A 24,765-nucleotide genomic window follows, 5' to 3' on the forward strand; every position below is an offset into this window, starting at 1 on the left:
CAGGGTTCAGTTCTTGGTCCAAGGTAGCCCACCGTTGGGGGTTCAGGGCAACCCCAAAGTCACCACACCAGCAGCTCAGGGCCGGTCAGGTGCAGAGTTCAAAGTGGTGCCCAAAACACATAGGCTAGAATGGAGAGAAGGGGGTGCCCCGGTTCCGGTCTGCTTGCAGGTAAGTACCCGCGTCTTCGGAGGGCAGACCAGGGGGGTTTTGTAGGGCACCGGAGGGGACACGAGTCCACACAGAAATTTCACCCTCAGCGGCGCGGGGGCGGCCGGGTGCAGTGTAGAAACAAGCGTCGGGTTCACAGTGTTAGTCTATGAGAGATCTCGGGATCTCTTCAGCGCTGCAGGCAGGCAAGGGGGGGGTTCCTCGGGGAAACCTCCACTTGGGCAAGGGAGAGGGACTCCTGGGGGTCGCTTCTCCAGTGAAAGTCCGGTCCTTCAGGTCCTGGGGGCTGCGGGTGCAGGGTCTCTCCCAGGCGTCGGGACTTTAGGTTCAAAGAGTCGCGGTCAGGGGAAGCCTCGGGATTCCCTCTGCAGGCGGCGCTGTGGGGGCTCAGGGGGGACAGGTTTTGGTACTCACAGTATCAGAGTAGTCCTGGGGTCCCTCCTGAGGTGTTGGATCGCCACCAGCCGAGTCGGGGTCGCCGGGTGCAGTGTTGCAAGTCTCACGCTTCTTGCGGGGAGCTTGCAGGGATCTTTAAAGTTGCTGGAAACAAAGTTGCAGCTTTTCTTGGAGCAGGTCCGCTGTCCTCGGGAGTTTCTTGTCTTTTCGAAGCAGGGGCAGTCCTCAGAGGATGTCGAGGTCGCTGGTCCCTTCGGAAGGCGTCGCTGGAGCAGGATCTTTGGAAGGCAGGAGACAGGCCGGTGAGTTTCTGGAGCCAAGGCAGTTGTCGTCTTCTGGTCTTCCGCTGCAGGGGTTTTCAGCTGGGCAGTCCTTCTTCTTGTTGCAGGAATCTAATTTTCTAGGGTTCAGGGTAGCCCTTAAATACTAAATTTAAGGGCGTGTTTAGGTCTGGGGGTTAGTAGCCAATGGCTACTAGCCCTGAGGGTGGGTACACCCTCTTTGTGCCTCCTCCCAAGGGGAGGGGGTCACAATCCTAACCCTATTGGGGGAATCCTCCATCTGCAAGATGGAGGATTTCTAAAAGAGAGTCACCTCAGCTCAGGACACCTTAGGGGCTGTCCTGACTGGCCAGTGACTCCTCCTTGTTATTCTCATTATTTTCTCCGGCCTTGCCGCCAAAAGTGGGGCCTGGCCGGAGGGGGCGGGCAACTCCACTAGCTGGAGTGTCCTGCTGGGTTGGCACAAAGGAGGTGAGCCTTTGAGGCTCACCGCCAGGTGTGACAATTCCTGCCTGGGAGAGGTGTTAGCATCTCCACCCAGTGCAGGCTTTGTTACTGGCCTCAGAGTGACAAAGGCACTCTCCCCATGGGGCCAGCAACATGTCTCGGTTTGTGGCAGGCTGCTAAAACTAGTCAGCCTACACAGATAGTCGGTTAAGTTTCAGGGGGCACCTCTAAGGTGCCCTCTGTGGTGTATTTTACAATAAAATGTACACTGGCATCAGTGTGCATTTATTGTGCTGAGAAGTTTGATACCAAACTTCCCAGTTTTCAGTGTAGCCATTATGGTGCTGTGGAGTTCGTGTTTGACAAACTCCCAGACCATATACTCTTATGGCTACCCTGCACTTACAATGTCTAAGGTTTTGTTTAGACACTGTAGGGGTACCATGCTCACGCACTGGTACCCTCACCTATGGTATAGTGCACCCTGCCTTAGGGCTGTAAGGCCTGCTAGAGGGGTGTCTTATCTATACTGCATAGGCAGTGAGAGGCTGGCATGGCACCCTGAGGGGAGTGCCATGTCGACTTACTCATTTTGTTCTCACTAGCACACACAGGCTTGTAAGCAGTGTGGCTGGGCTGAGTGAGGGGTCTCTAGGGTGGCATAATGCATGCTGCAGCCCTTAGAGACCTTCCCTGGCATCAGGGCCCTTGGTACCAGAGGTACCAGTTACAAGGGACTTATCTGGATGCCAGGGTGTGCCAATTGTGGGATCAATGGTACATTTTAGGTGAAAGAACACTGGTGCTGGGGCCTGGTTAGCAGGGTCCCAGCACACTTCTCAGTCAAGTCAGCATCAGTATCAGGCAAAAAGTGGGGGGTAACTGCAACAGGGAGCCATTTCTTTACAGTAACCATGCCTAGGAGGCATTTCCTTACAATGGGCATTTGTTGGTTTCAACTCTTATTTGAAAGGATTCATTTAGAAACCCTTCCTGATGATACATAGTGCTCAACCTTCTCAAAGTGGCAGCCATGACTTTTAAGAGTAAGTAACTACCTTTTCATTAGTTAAATGTTTTCATCCTCAAATAATGTAGGCAGTGCATGCAACACACACCGGCCACTCCATATAGCAAATTTAGGAAGATGCTCCAACTGGTGAATGTCATTGTGAGGCCTAATGTAGGAAGTTGGCTCTGTGTACTATTTCAAAGTAAGAATTAGCATGCACAGAGTCCAAGGTTTCCCCTTGGAGGTAAGATAGTGGCATAACGAGATAATGCTAATGCTCTATTTTGTAGTAGTGTGGTCCAGCAGTAGGCTTATCAGAGGGTAGTGTTAAGCATTTGTTGTACACACAGGCAATAAATGAGGAACACACACTCAAAGACTTACTCCAGGCAATAGGTTTTTATATAGAAAAATATATTTTCTTAGTTTATTTTAAGAACCACAGGTTCAAGTTTTACAAACAATACTTTAAATGAAAGGTATTTCACTCAGGTATCTTAGGAACTTTGAATTATCACAATAGCATGTACAGTTTTGGCAAAAATGGCAATAAGCTATTTTGAAAGTGGACACTGCAAAAATCAGCAGTTCCTGGGGGAGCTAAGTAAATGTTAAGTTCACAGGTAAGTACAACACTTACAGGGTTCAAAGTTGGGTCAAAGGTAGCCCACCGTTGGGGGCTCAAGGCAACCCCAAAGTTACCACACCAGCAGCTCGGGCCAGTCAGGTGCAGAGGTCAAAGTGGTGCCCAAAACACATAGGCTTCAATGGAAATAGGGGTGCCCCGGTTCCAGTCTGCCAGCTAAGTACCTGCGACTTCGGAGGGCAGACCAGGGGGATTTTGTAGGCCGGGGGGGGGGGGGGGGGGGGGGAGAGACAAGTAGGCACAGAAAGTACACCCTCAGCGGCACTGGGGCGGCTGGGTGCAGAGTTCAAACAGGTGTTGGGTTTTCAATAGGATTCAATTGGGAGCCCCGGGGGTCTCTTCAACGATGCAGGCAGGCCCATGGGGGGGGGGGGGGGGGGGGGGGGGGTAGCCACCACCTGGGCTAAAAGCAGTTGGTGTCTCAGTATTCTCTGCAGGGCTTCAGGTCAGCAGTCCTTTGTCTTCAGGTTGCAGGAATCTAGTTTCCTAGGTTCTGGAGCGCCCCTAAATACTGAATTTAGCCAATGGCTACTGTCCTTGAGGGTGGCTACACCTTCTTTGTGCCTCCTCCCTGAGGGGAGGGGTGCACATCCCTATTCCTATTGGGGGAATCCTACAAAATAAAGATGGAGGATTTCTAAAGGCAGGTCAGGACACCTTAGGGGCTGTCCTGACTGGTGGGTGACTCCTTGTTTTTCTCATTATCTCCCCTGGACTTGCTGCCAAAAGTGGGGGCTGTGTCCAGGGGGCGGGCATCTCAACTAGCTGGAGTGCCCTGGGGCATTGTAACACAAAGCCTGAGCCTTTGAGGCTCACTGCTAGGTGTTACAGTTCCTGCAGGGGGGAGGTGTGAAGCACCTCCACCCAGAGCAGGCTTTTTCTGGTCTCAGAGGGCACAAAGGCCCTCACCACATGGGGTCAGAAACTCATGTCTCAGCAGCAGGCTGGCACAGACCAGTGAGTCCTGCACTGAACAATTGGGTAAAATACAGGGGGTATCTCCAAGATGCCCTGTGTGCATTTGTTAATAAATCCAGCACTGGCATCAGTGTGGGTTTATTCTGAGAAGTTTGATACCAGACTTCCCAGTATTCAGTGTAGCCATTATGGAGCTGTGGAGTTTTTTATTTTTTGGACAAACTCCCAGACCATATACTTAATATGGCCACACTGTACTTACATTGTCTAAGAATAGACTTAGGCACTATGGGGGCATATTGCTCATGCAGCTATGCCCTCACCTGTGGTATAGTGCACCCTGCCTTCTTAGGGCTTTAAGGCCTGCTAGAGAGGTGAATTACCTATGCCACAGGCAGTATTTTGTGTTCATGGCATCCTGAGGGTGATGCCTTGTCGACTTTGCCTTTTTCTGCCCACCAACACACACAATCTGCAATGGCAGTGTGCTTGTGTTAGGTGAGGGGGGTCCTTTAGGGTGGCAAAACATATGCTGCAGCCCTTAGGGACCTTCCCTGGTCACAGGGCCCTTGGTACCACTGGTACCTTTTACAAGGGACTTATTTGTGTGCCAGGGGTGTGCCAATTGTGGAAACAATGGTACATTTTAGGTGAAAGAACACTGGTGCTGGGGCCTGGTTAGCAGGGTCCCTGCACACTTCTCAGTCAAGTCAAAATCCGTATCAGGCAAAAAGTGGGTGGTAACTGCAACATGTAGCCATTTCCATACACCTAAGAACATAGTTGATAATTAAATGTTTAGTCCATGGCTAGACTGATTTACTGACTGCAGACTTCTCTCCATCTTTGCTTGTGGTTCTAGAAGTAAGGGGGGGTAAACATTTGGCTTTAGTACATTTCCGTGATGCTAGGCACCTGAGTCTCTGGACTAGTTTAATGCTCAGTGGACTGATTTACATTTTTCTGTAATTGTAGGAACTGGCAGCAGCAGAACGTGCTAAGCGTCAGGCTCAACAGGAGCGTGATGAGCTGGCAGATGAGATCAACAGCAGTAGTGGCAAGGGGTAAGTTTGTTGCTTCATCCTACAGGTGCACTTGGGGTGTGGAATGGTTGTTTACTCAAGAGATTCCCATAACAAATGTCAGGATATACATTTTCAACTGAGTGATAGCATGTGTTGACATCAGGAGCAAATGACATTTGATTTCAAAAGTACACTTTCTTTTGGGATGGGGAAAGCTGTTGATACATTCTTGTGATGTAATCTTGTGCATTGTGTGGTTTAGTTTTCCTTCATAGGGGGGTCTCCTTACAGTGTCATCTGAGAATATTCTCAAAGGACCTGGCTCTGTCAGATACACCCACAAAGAGGTGAAGCGTTAACATGCTGTCTATAGAGCAGACTAGGCTAAGGGATTTAAAATTTTAATAAACTCCTTTTAGTTGGCGCTCAGCATAAAGGGCCGTTGTAGTCACAGGCCCATCCCCATAACATGATTATAAATTTACATTGGTTCTTCTCCCAACTATGAATATCTTTTCAGAGCGCTTGCATTAGAAGAGAAGAGGCGTCTTGATGCCAGGATTGCTCAGCTAGAGGAGGAGTTGGAAGAGGAGCAAGGTAACACTGAGTTGGTGAACGATCGACTGAGAAAGGCCACCCTTCAGGTATGTGAAATTTCTTTAAGGGAGGAACTTATCCAGCCACATGGCTCTGTGGGATGCCCCTTTATGGGCATATGGAGTTGTCTGATAGAACCCACTATCCCTGCCTGTAAGCTTGTCTGGGAGCCCCCTCTGCACTGGGCATATGAGCTTGTATGGGAGCATCCTCTGCTCTGGACACTTTGACCTGTCTGTGTTAACTTGTAGCGCACGGCTGGGCTTTAAGTGAATGCTATAGCAGGGTCAACTTAAAACAGACATCCTGTTTTTTAAGTGGGTAAATTGAGCATGGCAGAGAGGTACTGCAGCTTGGATTATAAACTAGACTGTCCCTTTAAGCTATGTTGTGACTGCTTTAAAAAAAAAAAAAATAGCAGTATTCACTGGTTTAGCACTCATAAGGCTGTCATCTTCTATCACTGTCCTTTCTGGTTTCCTCACTTATTAGGAGGTTTCTTTATCAAAGATGGAGTGCTCACATTTCAAAGAATCTCCATTACAAGATATAAATCAACCTTGTTTGGAACAGCATGCTCACCCTCAACCCCATTGCTATAAGCTATTAAATAAATGTGGAAATAAACTGTTCATACCAAATAAGTTCGGAGAGCCAGCCCTCCTTGTAAGCTGTTCAGGCTCCATGTCTAGGCAATAATGAATTGAAAAAACATGGATTTTGTTTCCACATAGCCGTGAGGCAGATGCCTGCTGTCAGTCTTTCTGTGCAGGACCTACATAGCTTTTTTCACTTCTGAGTTTTCAAAATAGTTTGTATGCAGTTTTATCATTGAACTGAGAAAGTGAATTTAAAATGAAATTGGCCAGATACAAATAATGCCAGTAAATAAACAACCATAAAAAGGAATAACATACTTCCACCCTCTAAAGCAAAATGGGAGTTTAATGCATATTTTCACTGAAAAAATGGTTAAAGTGAAGTTATGCTAAGTGTGATTATAACTCCTAGTGTAGGAATCTGGCCTGGTGTGTGATGGATGCCTATGGTGTTTGCACCTTATACCAGGTCCCAGCAAACCCTTTTAGTGAATGAAGACAGTCTAGGACGTCAGGGCTCTCAAGTGGTAGCTGTCGTGAGCATCCAAGACTAGTCTAGGAACAGTATAAAGCACCTGCAGTACCACAGCAGTCACACAGCAACTTATCCCACCTGAAAGGAACCACACACTGTTGCAGAAATAAAGGCACTTTATATGCGCACTCAACGAGAGAAGTCACTCTATCTTGTGACTTGAAAAAGCTTCTTTGAAGAAAAACAACTTGTTACACTCCGAGCCCAACACTAGATGGCGGAATATGCACAGCATGTGAATCTGCAGCACTACATGCCACGAACAGATGTACACTGGGCAAGTGACATTATATTTGTGTGTGTGTGTGTGTATGTATATATATGTATATATGTTCGATGGCATATGTTGCTGCAGATACACATGTTGAGCACAGTCCGCTGCCTGGTGTTGGGCTCGGAGTATTACAAGTTGTTTTTCTTCGAAGAAGTCTTTTTTGGTCACGGGACCGAAGGACTCCTCCCTCTTCGGCTCCATTGCGCATGGGCGTCGACTCCATCTTAGATTGTTTTTTTCCGCTGTCGGGTTCGGACGTGTTCCTTTTCGCTCCGTGTTTCGGTTCGGAAAGTTAGTCAGAATCTCGGAAGAAAGCGTCGGTATTGTTCCGTTCGGTATCTGGATAGTTAGGTACATCGACACCGATCATCGGAAGACTTTGGGGTAGCTTCGATTTCCCCCATCGGGGCCTGGTCGGCCCGACCGGGTGTGACGCCGAAGCCGATGGAACTGACCCCGTTCCGTTTCTGCCCAAAATGTCACAGTAAGTATCCTTATACAGATCAGCACTTGGTCTGTAACTTGTGCTTGTCCCCCGAGCACAAGGAGGATACCTGTGAGGCCTGTCGAGCCTTCCGGTCCAGAAAAACACTCCGGGACCGAAGAGCCAGGCGTCTACAAATGGCGTCCACGCCGACAAAACAACGTTTCGACGACGAAGAGGAAACCTTCTCGGTTCCGGACTCAGAATCCGGAGACTCCGACGTCGAACAACAACAACAAACAGTGAGTAAGACGTCGAAAATAAAGACCATCGAAAAAACAAAAGCCCAGGGGACGCCACTGTCAACAGGCCATGGCTCGACCCATAAAACCGGCGACCCGTCGAAGGCGCCGAAAAAGGGCACGCCCATAGCGAAAACACCCGACTCCGGTCGAGGGACCGCCATGGAGCAACCTCGGAGCCGAGATAGCGGCTCCGAGAAGCAAAAACAAGATGCCGGCACTGAAAAACATCGGCACCGAGACACACTGCCGAAAGCCACAAAAATTCAGTCGGTACCGAAGCCGAAAAAAGATTCTCTCTCGGCGCCGAAAAGTTCCACACCTCCTTCCTACACAGAGGAACAAGGAATAAGTGGCCAGATGCACAGATTAGGACAAGAGCTCCAAAGTGTAGAATCAGACTACACACAAAAGAGACTGTACATCCAACAAGACACAGGGAAGATATCAACCCTTCCCCCAATAATGAGAAAAAGAAGGATCGGATTTCTCAAGGATGACGCACAACCACAAGCCAAAGTGGTTAAAGTCACGCCTCCGCCCTCTCCACCACAACAGGCATCGCCGGCACAAACTCCGCCACAAATGCACTCACCAGCGCAAACTACTATAAGTCAAGATAATCAGGATCAAGACACTTGGGACTTATACGACACCCCAGTGCCGGACAATGATCCCGATTCATACCCCACAAAGCCGTCACCGCCAGAGGACAGTACCTCATACTCGCAACTGGTGGCTAGGGCAGCAGAATTCCACAATGTCCAACTGCATTCCGATCCTATAGAGGATGATTTTTTATTTAACACCCTCTCGGCTACACATAGCCAATATCAATGTCTCCCAATGCTACCAGGGATGTTACGGCACGCAAAACAAATTTTTGAAGAGCCCGTAAAATCAAGAGCCATCACCCCAAGGGTGGATAAGAAATATAAACCACCACCCACAGACCCAGTGTTTATTACTTCGCAGTTACCACCTGACTCTGTAGTAGTAGGGGCAGCTCGCAAAAGAGCAAATTCCCATACATCTGGCGACGCCCCACCTCCGGACAAAGAAAGCCGAAAATTTGATGCGGCAGGAAAAAGAGTCGCATCACAGGCAGCCAACCAATGGCGCATCGCAAATTCTCAAGCGCTGCTAGCCCGATATGACCGCGCACACTGGGATGAGATGCAACTTCTCATAGACCATCTTCCCCAGGAATACCAAAAAAGGGCGCAGCAAATAGTTGAAGAGGGACAAACGATCTCGAACAATCAAATCCGCTCTTCAATGGACGCAGCCGATACTGCAGCAAGAACAGTCAACACTGCTGTCACCATAAGGAGACACGCATGGCTCCGCACTTCAGGGTTCAAACCTGAAATCCAGCAGGCTGTCCTTAATATGCCCTTCAACGAAAAACAACTTTTTGGCCTTGAAGTGGACACAGCCATTGAAAAACTTAAAAAGGACACAGACACGGCCAAAGCCATGGGCGCACTCTACTCCCCGCAGAGCAGAGGCTCTTTTAGATAAACTCCATTTAGAGGGGGGTTTCGTGGCCAACCCACAGACACCACCAGCCAACAAACAAGAACCACACCCTATCAGGGTTCATTCCAAAGGGGAGGTTTCAGGGGATATAGAGGGGGTCAATTCCCAAGGAGTAGGGGAAAATTCCAAACTCCAAAAACACCTCCACCTAAACAGTGACTTTCAAGTCACACAACCCCTTCACTCAACACCAGTGGGGGGGAAGACTAAGCCAATTCTACCAATCTTGGCAGCAGATTACAACAGACAATTGGGTACTAGCAATAATCCAACATGGCTATTGCATAGAATTCCACAAATTCCCACCAAACATCCCTCCAAAAACACGCAAAATGTCACTACAACATTTAGAACTTTTAGGACTAGAAGTTCAAGCACTACTGCAAAAGGATGCAATAGAATTAGTACCAGTACAACAAAAAAACACAGGAGTTTACTCCCTGTACTTTCTAATTCCAAAAAAAGACAAAACATTAAGACCAATATTAGATCTCAGGACACTAAATACCTACATCATATCGGACCACTTTCACATGGTCACACTACAAGACATCATTCCACTGCTCAAACAGCAAGATTACATGACCACATTAGACCTAAAAGATGCGTACTTTCATATACTGATACATCCTCCTCACAGAAAGTACCTAAGGCTCGTATTCAAAGGAATACATTACCAATTCAAGGTGTTGCCATTCGGAATAACAACTGCACCAAGAGTATTCACAAAATGTCTAGCAGTAGTAGCAGCACATATCAGGAGACAACAAATACATGTGTTTCCTTACCTAGACGATTGGCTAATCAAGACCAACACAGTAAGAGTGCACAAACAACACCACATATGTCCTACAAACCCTTCACAAACTGGGTTTCTCCATCAACTATACAAAGTCACACCTCAAACCGTGTCAGACACAACAATATCTAGGGGCAACCATCAACACATCAAAAGGAATTGCCACTCCAAGTCCACAAAGAGTTCAAGCATTCCACAAGGTAATAAGTGCTATGTTTCCAAACCAAAAGATACAAGCAAAATTTGTGCTAAAACTTCTAGGCATGATGTCATCATGCATAGCCATTGTCCCAAACGCAAGACTACACATGCGACCCTTACAACAGTGCCTAGCATCACAATGGTCACAAGCACAGGGTCAACTTCTAGATCTGGTGTTGGTAGACCGCCAAACATACCTCTCGCTTCTATGGTGGAACAGCAACAATTTAAACAAAGGGCGGACATTTCAGGACCCAGTGCCTCAATACGTTATAACAGATGCTTCCATGACAGGGTGGGGAGCACACCTCAATCACCACAGCATTCAAGGACAATGGGACGTACACCAAACAAAATTTCATATAAATTACCTAGAACTGTTAGCAGTATTTCTAGCGTTAAAAGCCTCTCAACCCATAATAACACACACATACATTCTTGTCAAAACAGACAACATGACAACAATGTATTATTTAAACAAACAAGGAGGAACACACTCAACACAATTGTGTCTCCTAACACAAAAAATATGGCAGTGGGCAATTCACAACTACATTCGCCTAATAGCACAATTTATTCCAGGGATCCAAAACCAACTAGCAGACAACCTTTCGCGAGATCACCAACAAGTCCACGAATGGGAAATTCACCCCCAAGTTCTGAACAATTACTTTCAAATTTGGGGAACACCCCAGATAGATTTGTTCGCAACAAAAGAAAACGCAAAATGCCAAAACTTCGCATCCAGGTACCCACACCGCGAATCACAAGGCAATGCTCTATGGATGAGTTGGTCAGGGATATTTGCATACGCTTTTCCCCCTCTCCCTCTCCTTCTCTATCTAGTAAACAAATTGAGTCAAAACCAACTCAAACTCATACTGATAGCACCCACATGGGCAAGACAACCTTGGTATACAACTCTACTAGACCTTTCACTAGTACCGCATGTCAAACTACCCAACAGGCCAGATCTGTTAACACAACACAAACAACAGATCAGGCATCCAAACCCAGCATCATTGAATCTAGCAATTTGGCTCCTGAAATCCTAGAATTCGGACACTTAGACCTCACACAAGAATGTAAGGAGGTCATCAAACAAGCTAGAAAAGCTTCCACTAGACACTGCTATGCATCTAAGTGGAAAAGATTTGTTTGCTACTGCCATACCAATCAAATCCAACCATTGCATGCCTCTACAAAGGACATAGTGGGATACTTACTACATTTGCAAAAAGCAACCCTCGCTTTTTCATCTATAAAAATACACCTCGCAGCAATATCTGCTTACCTACAAACTACTCATTCATCGTCTCTATTTAGAATACCAGTTATTAAAGCATTCATGGAAGGGCTAAAAAGAATTATACCACCAAGAACACCACCAGTTCCTTCATGGAACCTTAACATCGTCTTAACAAGACTCATGGGTCCACCTTTTGAACCCATGCATTCCTGTGAAATGCAATATTTAACGTGGAAAGTCGCATTTCTCATTGCAATCACATCCCTCAGAAGAGTAAGTGAAATACAGGCATTTACCATACAAGAACCATTTATTCAAATACACAAAAATAAAATAGTTCTAAGAACAAATCCAAAATTTCTACCAAAAGTAATCTCACCATTCCATTTAAATCAAACAGAATTACCAGTGTTCTTCCCACAGCCAGATTCCGTGGCTGAAAGGGCACTACATACATTAGACATCAAAAGAGCACTAATGTACTACATTGACAGAACAAAGTTAATCAGGAAAACAAAACAACTGTTCATAGCTTTTCAAAAACCACACATAGGAAATCCAATCTCTAAACTAGGCATTGCTAGATGGATAGTCAGATGTATTCAAACATGCTATCTTAAAGCCAAGAGAGAATTGCCTATTACACCAAAGGCACACTCAACCAGAAAGAAAGGTGCTACAATGGCCTTTCTAGGAAACATTCCTATGAGCGAAATATGTAAGGCTGCAACCTGGTCTACGCCTCATACATTTACTAAACACTACTGTGTAGATGTACTAAATGCACAACAAGCTACAGTGAGCCAAGCTGTACTAAGAACATTATTCCAAACTACTTCAACTCCTACAGGCTAAACCAGCGCTTTTAGGGGAGGTAACTGCTTTATAGTCTATGCTCAACATGTGTATCTGCAGCAACATATGCCATCGAACTGAAAATGTCACTTACCCAGTGTACATCTGTTCGTGGCATTAGTCGCTGCAGATTCACATGTGCCCTCCCGCCTCCCCGGGAAGCCTGTAGCCGTTTAGAAGTAAATCTTAAACATTTGTACATTTGTAAATAATTATTATAAACTTTTTATGTACATACGTATTCACTCCATTGCATGGGCACTATTTATAGCAAACAACTCCAGCCTCACCCTCTGCGGGGAAAACAATCTAAGATGGAGTCGACGCCCATGCGCAATGGAGCCGAAGAGGGAGGAGTCCTTCGGTCCCGTGACCAAAAAAGACTTCTTCGAAGAAAAACAACTTGTAATACTGCGAGCCCAACACCAGGCAGCGGACTGTGCTCACCATGTGAATCTGCAGCGACTAATGCCACGAACAGATGTACACTGGGTAAGTGACATTTTCATTATCCAACATGGTTATTGCATAGAATTCCTACAATTCCCTCCAAACATACCACCAAAAGCACAGAAATTGTCAACAACATTCCGACCTTCTGGAAATAGAAGTTCAAGCACTATTGCAAAAGAATGCAATCGAATTAGTACCAAACACACAAACAAACACAGGAGTCTATTCACTGTACTTCTTAATACCAAAAAAGGACAAAACACTGAGACCAATCCTAGACCTCAGAATACTAAACACCTACATCAAATCAGACCACTTTCACATGGTCATGCTACAAGAGGTGTTACCATTGCTAAAACTACAGGACTACATGACAACCTTAGACCTCAAAGACGCGTATTTCCATATACCAATACATCCATCTCACAGAAAATACCTACGGTTCGTATTTGTAGGAAGTTGGCTCTGTATGTGCTATTTCAAAGTAAGGAATAGCATGCACAGAGTCCAAGGGTTCCCCTTAGAGGTAAGATAGTGGCAAAAAGAGATAATACTAATGCTCTATTTTGTGGTAGTGTGGTCGAGCAGTAGGCTTATCCAAGGAGTAGTGTTAAGCATTTGTTGTACATACACATAGACAATAAATGAGGTACACACACTCAGAGACAAATCCAGCCAATAGGTTTTTGTATAGAAAAATATCTTTTCTTAGTTTATTTTAAGAACCACAGGTTCAAATTCTACATGTAATATCTCATTCGAAAGGTATTGCAGGTAAGTACTTTAGGAACTTCAAATCATCAAAATTGCATGTATACTTTTCAAGTTATTCACAAATAGCTGTTTTAAAAGTGGACACTTAGTGCAATTTTCACAGTTCCTAGGGGAGGTAAGTATTTGTTAGGTTAACCAGGTAAGTAAGACACTTACAGGGCTTAGTTCTTGGTCCAAGGTAGCCCACCGTTGGGGGTTCAGAGCAACCCCAAAGTCACCACACCAGCAGCTCAGGGCCGGTCAGGTGCAGAGTTCAAAGTGGTGCCCAAAACGCATAGGCTAGAATGGAGAGAAGGGGGTGCCCCGGTTCCGGTCTGCTTGCAGGTAAGTACCCGCGTCTTCGGAGGGCAGACCAGGGGGGTTTTGTAGGGCACCGGGGGGGACACAAGCCCACACAGAAATTTCACCCTCAGCGGCGCGGGGGCGGCCGGGTGCAGTGTAGAAACAAGCGTCGGGTTCGCAATGTTAGTCTATGAGAGATCTCGGGATCTCTTCAGCGCTGCAGGCAGGCAAGGGGGGGATTCCTCGGGGAAACCTCCACTTGGACAAGGGAGAGGGACTCCTGGGGGTCACTTCTCCAGTGAAAGTCCGGTCCTTCAGGTCCTGGGGGCTGCGGGTGCAGGGTCTCTCCCAGGCGTCGGGACTTTAGGTTCAAAGAGTCGCGGTCAGGGGAAGCCTCGGGATTCCCTCTGCAGGCGGCGCTGTGGGGGCTCAGGGGGGACAGGTTTTGGTACTCACAGTATCAGAGTAGTCCTGGGGTCCCTCCTGAGGTGTCGGATCTCCACCAGCCGAGTCGGGGTCGCCGGGTGCAGTGTTGCAAGTCTCACGCTTCTTGCGGGGAGCTTGCAGGGTTCTTTAAAGCTGCTGGAAACAAAGTTGCAGCTTTTCTTGGAGCAGGTCCGCTGTCCTCGGGAGTTTCTTGTCTTTTCGAAGCAGGGGCAGTCCTCAGAGGATGTCGAGGTCGCTGGTCCCTTTGGAAGGCGTCGCTGGAGCAGGATCTTTGGAAGGCAGGAGACAGGCCGGTGAGTTTCTGGAGCCAAGGCAGTTGTCGTCTTCTGGTCTTCCGCTGCAGGGGTTTTCAGCTGGGCAGTCCTTCTTGTAGTTGCAGGAATCTAATTTTCTAGGGTTCAGGGTAGCCCTTAAATACTAAATTTAAGGGCGTGTTTAGGTCTGGGGGGTTAGTAGCCAATGGCTACTAGCCCTGAGGGTGGGTACACCCTCTTTGTGCCTCCTCCCAAGGGGAGGGGGTCACAATCCTAACCCTATTGGGGGAATCCTCCATCTGCAAGATGGAGGATTTCTAAAAGTTAGTCACCTCAGCTCAGGACACCTTAGGGGCTGTCCTGACTGGCCAGTGACTCCTCCTTGTTGCTTTCTTTGTTCCCTCCAGCCTTGCCGCCAAAAGTGGGGGCCGTGGCCGGAGGGGGCGGGCAACTCCACTAAGCTGGAGTGCCCTGCTGGGCTGTGACAAAGGGGTGAGCCTTTGAGGCTCACCGCCAGGTGTCACAGCTCCTGCCTGGGGGAGGTGTTAGCATCTCCACCCAGTGCAGGCTTTGTCACTGGCCTCAGAGTGACAAAGGCACTCTCCCCATGGGGCCAGCAACATGTCTCTGGTGTGGCAGGCTGCTGGAACTAGTCAGCCTACACAGACAGTCGGTTAAGTTTCAGGGGGCACCTCTAAGGTGCCCTCTGGGGTGTGTTTTGCAATAAAATGTACACTGGCATCAGTGTGCATTTATTGTGCTGAGAAGTTTGATACCAAACTTCCCAGTTTTCAGTGTAGCCATTATGGTGCTGTGGAGTTCGTGTTTGACAAACTCCCCGACCATATACTCTTATGGCTACCCTGCACTTACAATGTCTAAGGTTTTGTTTAGACACTGTAGGGGTACCATGCTCATGCACTGGTACCCTCACCTATGGTATAGTGCACCCTGCCTTAGGGCTGTAAGGCCTGCTAGAGGGGTGTCTTACCTATACTGCATAGGCAGTGAGAGGCTGGCATGGCACCCTGAGGGGAGTGCCATGTCGACTTACTCATTTTGTTCTCACTAGCACACACAGGCTTGTAAGCAGTGTGTCTGTGCTGAGTGAGGGGTCTCCAGGGTGGCATAAGACATGCTGCAGCCCTTAGAGACCTTCCTTGGCATCAGGGCCCTTGGTACTAGAAGTACCAGTTACAAGGGACTTATCTGAATGCCAGGGTGTGCCAATTGTGGATACAATGGTACATTTTAGGTGAAGGAACACTGGTGCTGGGGCCTGGTTAGCAGGGTCCCAGCACTCTTCTCAGTCAAGTCAGCATCAGTATCAGGCAAAACGTGGGGGGTAACTGCAACAGGAAGCCATTTCTTTACAGTATTCAAAGGAATACATTACCAATTCAAAGTATTGCCTTTTGGTTTAACAACCGCACCAAGAGTCTTTACAAAATGTCTAGCAGTAGTGGCTGCACACATCAGAAGGCAGCAAATACATGTATTCCCGTATCTAGACGATTGGCTAATCAAAACCAATTCACTAACAAAGTGCTTACAACACACAAATCAAATCATACAAACCCTCTACAAACTAGGTTTCACTGTCAACTTTGCAAAATCCAACATTTTGCCGTGCAAAATACAATACCTGGGAGCCATAATAGACACAACAAAGGGAGTAGCCACTCCAAGTCCACAAAGAATTAAAAATTTCAACAAGATCATACAACGCATTTATCCAACACAAACAATACAAGCAAAGATGATATTACAACTCCTAGGCATGATGTCTTCATGCATAGCCATTGTCCCGAACGCAAGACTACACATGAGGCCCTTACAACAGTGCCTAGCATCACAATGGTCACAAGCACAGGGTCACCTTCTAGATCTGGTGTTGATAGACCGCCAAACTTACCTCTCGCTTCTATGGTGGAACAGTATAAATTTAAGCAAAGGGCGGCCATTCCAAGACAGTGCCACAATTCGTAATAACAGATGCTTCCATGACAGGGTGGGGAGCACACCTCGATCAACACAGCATACAAGGACAATGGAACGTACATCAAACAAAACTGCATATAAATCACCTAGAAATGCTAGCAGTTTTTCACGCATTGCGGGCTTTCCAACCAATTATAACTCACAAATACATTCTTGTCAAAACAGACAACATGACAACTATGTATTATCTAAACAAACAGGGGGGGACACACTCAACGCAGTTGAGTCTTCTAGCACAGAAAATATGGCGATGGGCAATTCACAACCACATTCGCCTAATAGCGCAGTTTATTCCAGGGATCCAGAATCAACTTGCAGACAATCTCTCTCGATCACCAACAAGTCCACGAATGGGAAATTCACCCCCAAGTTCTAAACACTTACTTCAGACTCTGGGGAACACCTCAAATAGACTTGTTTGCAACAAGAGAGAACGCAAAATGCCAAAACTTCGCATCCAGATACCCACACAGGCAGTCCCAAGGCAATGCCCTATGGATGAACTGGTCAGGGATATTTGCCTACGCTTTTCCTCCTCTCCCTCTCCTTCCTTATCTGGTAAACAAATTGAGTCAAAACAAACTCAAACTCATTTTAATAGCACCAACTTGGGCAAGGCAACCCTGGTACACAACACTGCTAGACCTATCAGTAGTACCCCACATCAAATTGCCCAACAGGCCGGATCTGTTAACACAACACAACCAACAGATCAGACATCCAGATCCAGCATCGCTGAATCTAGCAATCTGGCTCCTGAAATCCTAGAATTCGGACACTTACAACTTACCCAAGAATGTATGGAAGTCATAAAGCAAGCCAGAAGGCCGTCCACTAGGCACTGCTATGCAAGTAAATGGAAGAGGTTTGTCTGCTACTGCCATCATAATCAGATCCAACCTATACACGCAACTCCAAAGGATGTAGTGGGTTACTTGCTTCACTTACAGAAATCTAGCCTAGCCTTCTCTTCCATTAAAATACACCTTGCGGCAATATCTGCATACCTGCAGACTACCTATTCAACTTCCCTATATAGGATACCAGTCATTAAAGCATTCATGGAAGGGCTTAAAAGAATTATACCACCAAGAACACCACCTGTTCCTTCATGGAACTTAAATGTTGTCTTAACAAGACTCATGGGTCCACCTTTTGAACCCATGCACTCTTGCGAAATACAGTTCCTCACCTGGAAGGTTGCATTTCTCATCGCCATTACATCTCTAAGAAGAGTAAGCGAAATTCAGGCGTTTACAATACAAGAACCTTTTTATACAACTACACAAAAATAAAGTCGTCCTAAGGACTAATCCTAAATTTTTACCAAAGGTTATTTCACCGTTCCACCTAAATCAAACAGTGGAACTACCAGTGTTCTTCCCACAGCCAGATTCCGTAGCTGAGAGGGCACTACATACATTAGATGTCAAAAGAGCATTAATGTACTACATTGACAGAACGAAAAACATCAGAAAGAACAAACAACTATTTATTGCATTCCAAAAACCTCATGCAGGAAACCCAATATCAAAACAAGGTATAGCCAGATGGATAGTTAAATGCATCCAAATCTGCTACCTTAAAGCAAAACGACAACTGCCCATTACACCAAGGGCACACTCAACCAGAAAAAAAGGTGCTACCATGGCCTTTCTAGGAAACATCCCAATGCAAGAAATATGTAAGGCAGCCACATGGTCTACGCCACACACGTTCACCAAGCACTACTGTGTAGACGTGCTATCCGCACAGCAAGCCACAGTAGGTCAAGCCGTGTTAAGAACGTTATTTCAAACCACTTCCATTCCTACAGGCTGAACCACCGCTTTTGGGGAGATAACTGCTTACTAGTCTATGCAGAACATGTGTATCTACAGCGACAGATGCCATCGAACTGAAAATGTCACTTACCCAGTGTACATCTGTTCGTGGCATCAGTCGCTGGAGATTCACATGTGCCCACCCACCTCCCCGGGAGCCTGTAGCAATTCGGAAGTTAGCTTCAACTTTGTATATTTGTATATATATTATTTTAGCCTTAAATTGGTGCATACTTAGTCACTCCATTGCATTTGGCACTATTACTACAATTCAACTCCTACCTCACCCTCTGCGGGGAAAAACAATCGAAGATGGAGTCGACGCCCATGCGCAATGGAGACAGAAGGAGGAGTCACTCGGTCCCGTGACTCGAAAGACTTCTTCGAAGAAAAACAACTTGTAACACTCCGAGCCCAACACTAGATGGCGGGATGTGCACAGCATGTGTATCTGCAGCTACACATGCCATCGAATGAATACATACATACATAATGTCACTTACCCAGTGTACATCTGTTCGTGGCATTAGTCGCTGCAGATTCACATGCTGTGCATATCCCGCCATCTGGTGTTGGGCTCGGAGTGTTACAAGTTGTTTTTCTTCGAAGAAGTCTTTGAGTCACGAGACCGAAGCCTGTCGAGCGTTTCGGTCCAGAAAAACATTGAGACCGAAGAGCTAGAAGACTGCAGATGGCGTCGGTGCCGACAGGACCAAGGGCGTTTCGAGGAAGAAGAAACCTTCTCCATCCAGGAGTCGGACTCGGACGAGCTCGATCCAGAAGAAACGCCGAAAACCGTGAGTAAGACGTTGAAACATAAAACTCACGAGAAGACCACAAAAGCCCAGGGGACGCCACCGCCAACAGGCCATGGCTTAACCCGAAAAATAGGTGACCGATCATCGGCACCGAAAAAAAGGGCACGCTGGTGTCTAAGTCATCCGACTCCGGTCGAGATACCGCCACACAGCAATCTCGGGCCCGAGACAGCGGCTCCGAGCAAGTTCGGCACAGACAGCGGCACCGAAATGGGTCGGCACCGAGAGACCACGATGCTGAAAATAAAAAAGGTTTCGTCGGAACCGAAAAAAGTAGCCGAAAAGGTTTCGATACCGAAACATCCGGCCTCGGAACCGAAAACAAGTTCCTACACAGAGGAACAAGGACTGTCCTCACAAATGAAAACACATAGATTTGGACAGGAACTGGAGACAATGGAGCCAGACTACACCCAAAGAAGGCTCCTCATCCAAAAAGAAACAGGGAAGATCAGCACTCTCCCTCCTATTAGAATGAAACGCAAACTTGCCTTCCAGGAGAAGGACAAGCAGCCACAGGCCAAGGTGGCTAAACAAGTAAGCCCGCCACCGTCTCCACCACGCTCTCCGCAACCATCGCAGGTAGCCACACCACAATGATGCAATCCCCAACTCACTCAGGGATGAGTCAAGACGATCCAGACGCATGGGATCTTTATGATGTGCCAGTGTCAGATAATAGTCCTGACTGTTATCCAGCTAGACCGTCACCACCAGAAGATAGTACAGCCTACGCACAGGTGGTGTCAAGGGCAGCGGCGTTTCATAATGTCAACCTGCATTCAGAGCCAATTGAAGACGACTTTCTATTTAATACGCTGTCGTCCACACACAGCCAGTATCAGTCTCCCCATGCTACCTGGAATGCTAAAGCACTCCAAACAAGTGTTTGAGGAGCCTGTAAAAGGAAGGGACATTACTACAAGAGTGGAGAAAAAATATAAACCGCCACCAACAGACCCCGTGTACATCACACAACAGCTAACACCGGACTCAGTGGTAGTAGGGGCAGCTCGCAAGAGGGCGAACTCACACACTTCAGGAGATGCACCACCTCCAGATAAAGAAAGTAAATTTGACGCAGCCGGAAAAAGTGTGGCGGCACAGGCAGCAAACCAGTGGCGTATTGCAAACTCGCAGGCTTTGTTGGCCAGATACGATAGGGCTCATTGGGACGAAATGCAACACTTTATAGAACATTTGCCCAAGGAGTTCCAAAAGAGAGCACAGCAAGTAGTGGAAGAAGGACAGAGTATCTCAAACAATCAGATACGGTCAGCAATAGACGCTGCAGACACAGCTGCTAGAATTGTAAACACAGCAGTGACAATAAGGAGACATGCATGGCTGCATACATCTGGATTCAAGCCGGAAATACAACAAGCCGTGCTGAATATGCCATTCAACGGACAACAGTTGTTTGGGCCTGAGGTGGACACTGCCACCGAAAAACTTAGACACAGATACGGCCAAAGCCATGGGCTCACTCTACTCCCCACAGAGCAGAGGCACATTTCGTAAGACAGTTTCGGGGGGGTTTCGAGGACAAAGCACAGAACCCACAACCTCACAAACAAGACCACTTATCAGAGCCAGTATCAGCGGGGAAGTTTTCGGGGACAATATAGAGGGGGACAGTTCCAAAAAACTAGAGGGAAGTACCAAAGTCCCAAAACTCCACAGAGCAAGCAGTGACTTACACGTCACAAATCCCCAACACAACACCTGTTGGGGGGGGGGGGGGGGGGGGAGACTAACCAAGTTCTACAAACAATGGGAAGAGATAACGACAGATACTTGGGTCTTAGCAATTATCCAACATGGTTATTGCATAGAATTTCTCAATTTCCCTCCAAACGTCCCACCGAAAACACACTATGTCAAAGCAACACATAGATCTTCTACAAGTAGAGGTCCAAGCGTTGTTACAAAAACAAGCAATAGAATTAGTACTGATTCATCAGAAAGGAACAGGAGTTTACTCTCTGTACTTTCTCATACCCAAAAAAGACAAAACTCTAAGACCTATATTAGATCTCAGAACTTTAAATACCTACATCAAATCAGATCACTTTCACATGGTGACATTACAGGACGTAATACCATTGCTCAAACTGCAAGACTATATGACAACACTAGACCTAAAGGATGCATACTTCCATATACCGATACATCCTTCACACAGAAAGTACCTAAGGTTTGTATTCCAAGGGGTACATTACCAATTCAAGGTGTTGCCATTTGGGATAACCACTGCGCCAAGAGCAATGGAGCCGAGCCCAACACCAGATGGCGGGATGTGCACAGCATGTGAATCTGCAGCGACTATTACCACGAACAGATGTACACTGGGTAAGTGACTATATGTATGTGTGTGTATATATGTATGTATGTGTATGTATATATGTATGTATGTGTATGTATATGTGTATGTATATATGTATGTGTGTATGTGATGTGTATATATATACACACACATACACGATGGCATGTGTAGCTGCAGATACACATGCTGTGCACATCCCGCCATCTGGTGTTGGGCTCGGAGTGTTACAAGTTGTTGTTCTTCGAAGAAGTCTTTTCGAGTCACGAGACCGAGGGACTCCTCCCATTTCGACTCCATTGCGCATGGGCGTCGACTCCATCTTAGATTGTTTTTTTTTCCGCCATCGGGTTCGGACGTGTTCCTTTTCGCTCCGTGTTTCAGGTCGGAAAGTTAGTTAGAATCTCGGAAAAAATCGTCGGTATTGTTTGCGTTCGGTATCGGGTTAGTTAGAACAAATAGACACCGAATTTTGAAGAGCTCCGGTGGCCCTTCGGGTTTTTTTCGATCCCCCGTCGGGCCTGGTCGGCCCGGCCACGTGCGACTTCAAGGCTGATGGAACGGACCCCATTCCGCTTCTGCCCAAAATGCCATAACAAGTATCCGTATACGGATCAGCATCTGGTCTATAACTTGTGCTTGTCCCCCGAGCACAAGGAGGATACTTGTGAAGCCTGTCGAGCGTTTCGGTCGAGGAAGACTCTGAGAGACCGAAGAGCCAGGATACTACAAATGGCGTCCACGCCAACAGGTCAAGAACGTTTCGAGGAGGACGAAGAAGCTTTCTCCGTCCACGAGACGGATTCTGAAGAACTCTACGCCGAAGAAACACCCCAAACCGTGAGTAAGACGTCGAAAATCAAGACTCACGAGAAGTCCACAAAAGCCCAGGGGACGCCACCGCCAACAGGCCATGGCTTAACCCGAAAACTAGGTGACCGATCCAAGGCACCGAAAAAGGGCATGCTGGTGTCGAAGTCATCCGACTCCGGTCGAGATACCGCCACACAGCAACCTCGGAGCCGAGACAGCGGCTCCGAGAAACTTCAGCACAGAGACAGCGGCACTGAAGAATTTCGGCACCGAGACACCACGCCGAAAACAAAGAAGGTTTCTTCGGAGCCTAAAAAGACTTCCGAAAAGGTTTCGGTTCCGAAACATCCAGCCTCGGAGCCGAAAACTAGTTCCTATACAGAGGAACAAGGATTAACCTCCCAATTATATAGATTTGGAGAGGAGCTTCAAGCTGTAGAGCCTGACTACACGCAAAGAAGGCTTCATATTCATGAGGACACAGGGAAGATAACCACTCTTCCCCCAATCAAAATAAAAAGGAAACTTGCCTTTCAACAAAAGGACAAGCAACCACAGGCAAAAGTGGCAAGGAAAACAACACCACCACCGTCTCCACCACCACCGTCTCCACCACCATCAATACATGCATCACCAGCAACAACTCCACCACTGATGCACTCACCAGCTCATACTACAATGAGTCAGGATGATCCCGATGCATGGGACCTTTACGATGCTCCAGTGTCTGACAACAGCCCAGACTCCTATCCTACAAAACCGTCACCACCTGAGGACAGTACATCCTACACACAGGTGGTCGCAAGGGCAGCCGAATTTCACAACGTCACCTTAAAACAGAAAGTCATCCTCAATTGGTTCTGAATGTAACACCCTATCCTCCACCCATAGCCAGTACCAAAGCCTTCCCATGCTCCCAGGAATGCTAAGACATTCAAAACAAATATTTCAGGATCCAGTTAAAGGCAGAGCCATAACTCCAAGGGTGGAGAAAAAGTACAAGCCACCACCAACAGATCCAATCTATATTACAACACAACTAGCACCAGACTCGGTAGTTGTCGGGGCAGCTCGTAAGAGAGCCAACTCTCATACCTCAGGAGACGCACCACCTCCAGACAAAGAGACCCGCAAATATGATGCTGCGGGAAAAAGGGTTGCAGCACAAGCAGCAAATCAATGGCGTATTGCCAATTCACAAGCACTTTTGGCAAGATACGACAGAGCTCATTGGGATGAAATGCAACATTTCATCGAACACTTACCCAAGGAGTTCCAAAAAAGAGCGCAACAGGTGGTGGAAGAGGGACAAAGTATCTCAAATAATCAGATAGTCTTCCATGGATGCAGCAGATACAGTTGCAAGGACAATAAACACTGCAATCACGATACGAAGGCACGCATGGCTGCGCACTTCAGGGTTCAAGTCGGAAATCCAACAAGCTGTGCTCAATATGCCATTTAATAAACAGCAATTGTTTGGGCCGGAGGTAGACACTGCCATTGAGAAACTCAAAAAAGACACCGATGCAGCCAAAGCCATGGGCACACTCTACTCCCTGCAGAGCAGAGGCACATTTCGAAAAACACCTTTTAGGGGAGGATTTCGAGGTCAACCCACAGAAACCACAACCTCACAAACAAGGCCTACTTACCAGGGTCAATATCAGAGGGGAGGTTTTCGGGGGCAATATAGAGGGGGCCAATTCCCAAGAAATCGAGGAAAATTCCAAGGCCCCAAAACTCCTCAAAATAAACAGTGACTCACAAGTCACACAACCCCATCACATAACACCTGTGGGGGGAAGACTAAGCCAATTTTACAAACTTTGGGAGGAAATAACAGACACTTGGGTCTTAGCAATTATCCAGCATGGTTATTGCATAGAATTTCTCCAATTCCCTCCAAACGTCCCACCGAAAACACACTATGTCAAAACAACATATAGATCTTCTAGGACTAGAAGTTCAAGCATTGCTACAAAAGGACGCAATAGAATTAGTACCAAATCTACAAAAAAACACAGGAGTTTACTCACTGTACTTTCTACTACCCAAAAAGGACAAAACTCTGAGACCAATACTAGATCTCAGAACACTAAATACCTACATCAAATCAGACCACTTTCACATGGTCATGTTACAAGACGTAATCCCACTGCTCAAACAGCAAGACTACATGACAACATTAGACCTAAAAGATGCGTATTTCCATATACCAATACATCCTTCACACAGGAAATACCTAAGGTTCGTATTCCAAGGAATACATTACCAATTCAAAGTGTTGCCATTCGGAATAACAACTGCGCCAAGAGTTTTTACAAAATGCCTGGCAGTAGTAGCTGCACATATCAGAAGGCAGCAAATACATGTGTTCCCGTAATTAGACTACTGTTTAATCAAAACCAACACGCTAAGACAGTGTTCACAGCACACAAAATATGTCATACAGACCCTTCACAGGCTAGGTTTCTCCAACTACGCGAAGTCACACCTTTTGCTG

At 46.8% G+C, this 24,765-nt stretch overlaps 1 protein-coding gene across 2 annotated transcripts in view; it reads left to right on the plus strand.

Annotated features, from left to right (window-relative positions):
* Positions 1-24,765, plus strand: part of MYH9 (myosin heavy chain 9) — a 359,655-nt gene that overhangs the window by 272,324 nt on the left and 62,566 nt on the right. For both annotated transcript variants that reach the window (XM_069231188.1, XM_069231189.1), the window contains exons 36-37: positions 4,845-4,933; positions 5,415-5,538. In XM_069231188.1, coding sequence (XP_069087289.1) covers positions 4,845-4,933; positions 5,415-5,538 — 213 coding nt within the window. The remainder of the gene's footprint in view (positions 1-4,844; positions 4,934-5,414; positions 5,539-24,765) is intronic.

The sequence above is a fragment of the Pleurodeles waltl genome, chromosome 4_2 (assembly GCF_031143425.1).
Source record: "Pleurodeles waltl isolate 20211129_DDA chromosome 4_2, aPleWal1.hap1.20221129, whole genome shotgun sequence".
Taxonomy (NCBI): Eukaryota; Metazoa; Chordata; class Amphibia; order Caudata; family Salamandridae; genus Pleurodeles; species Pleurodeles waltl.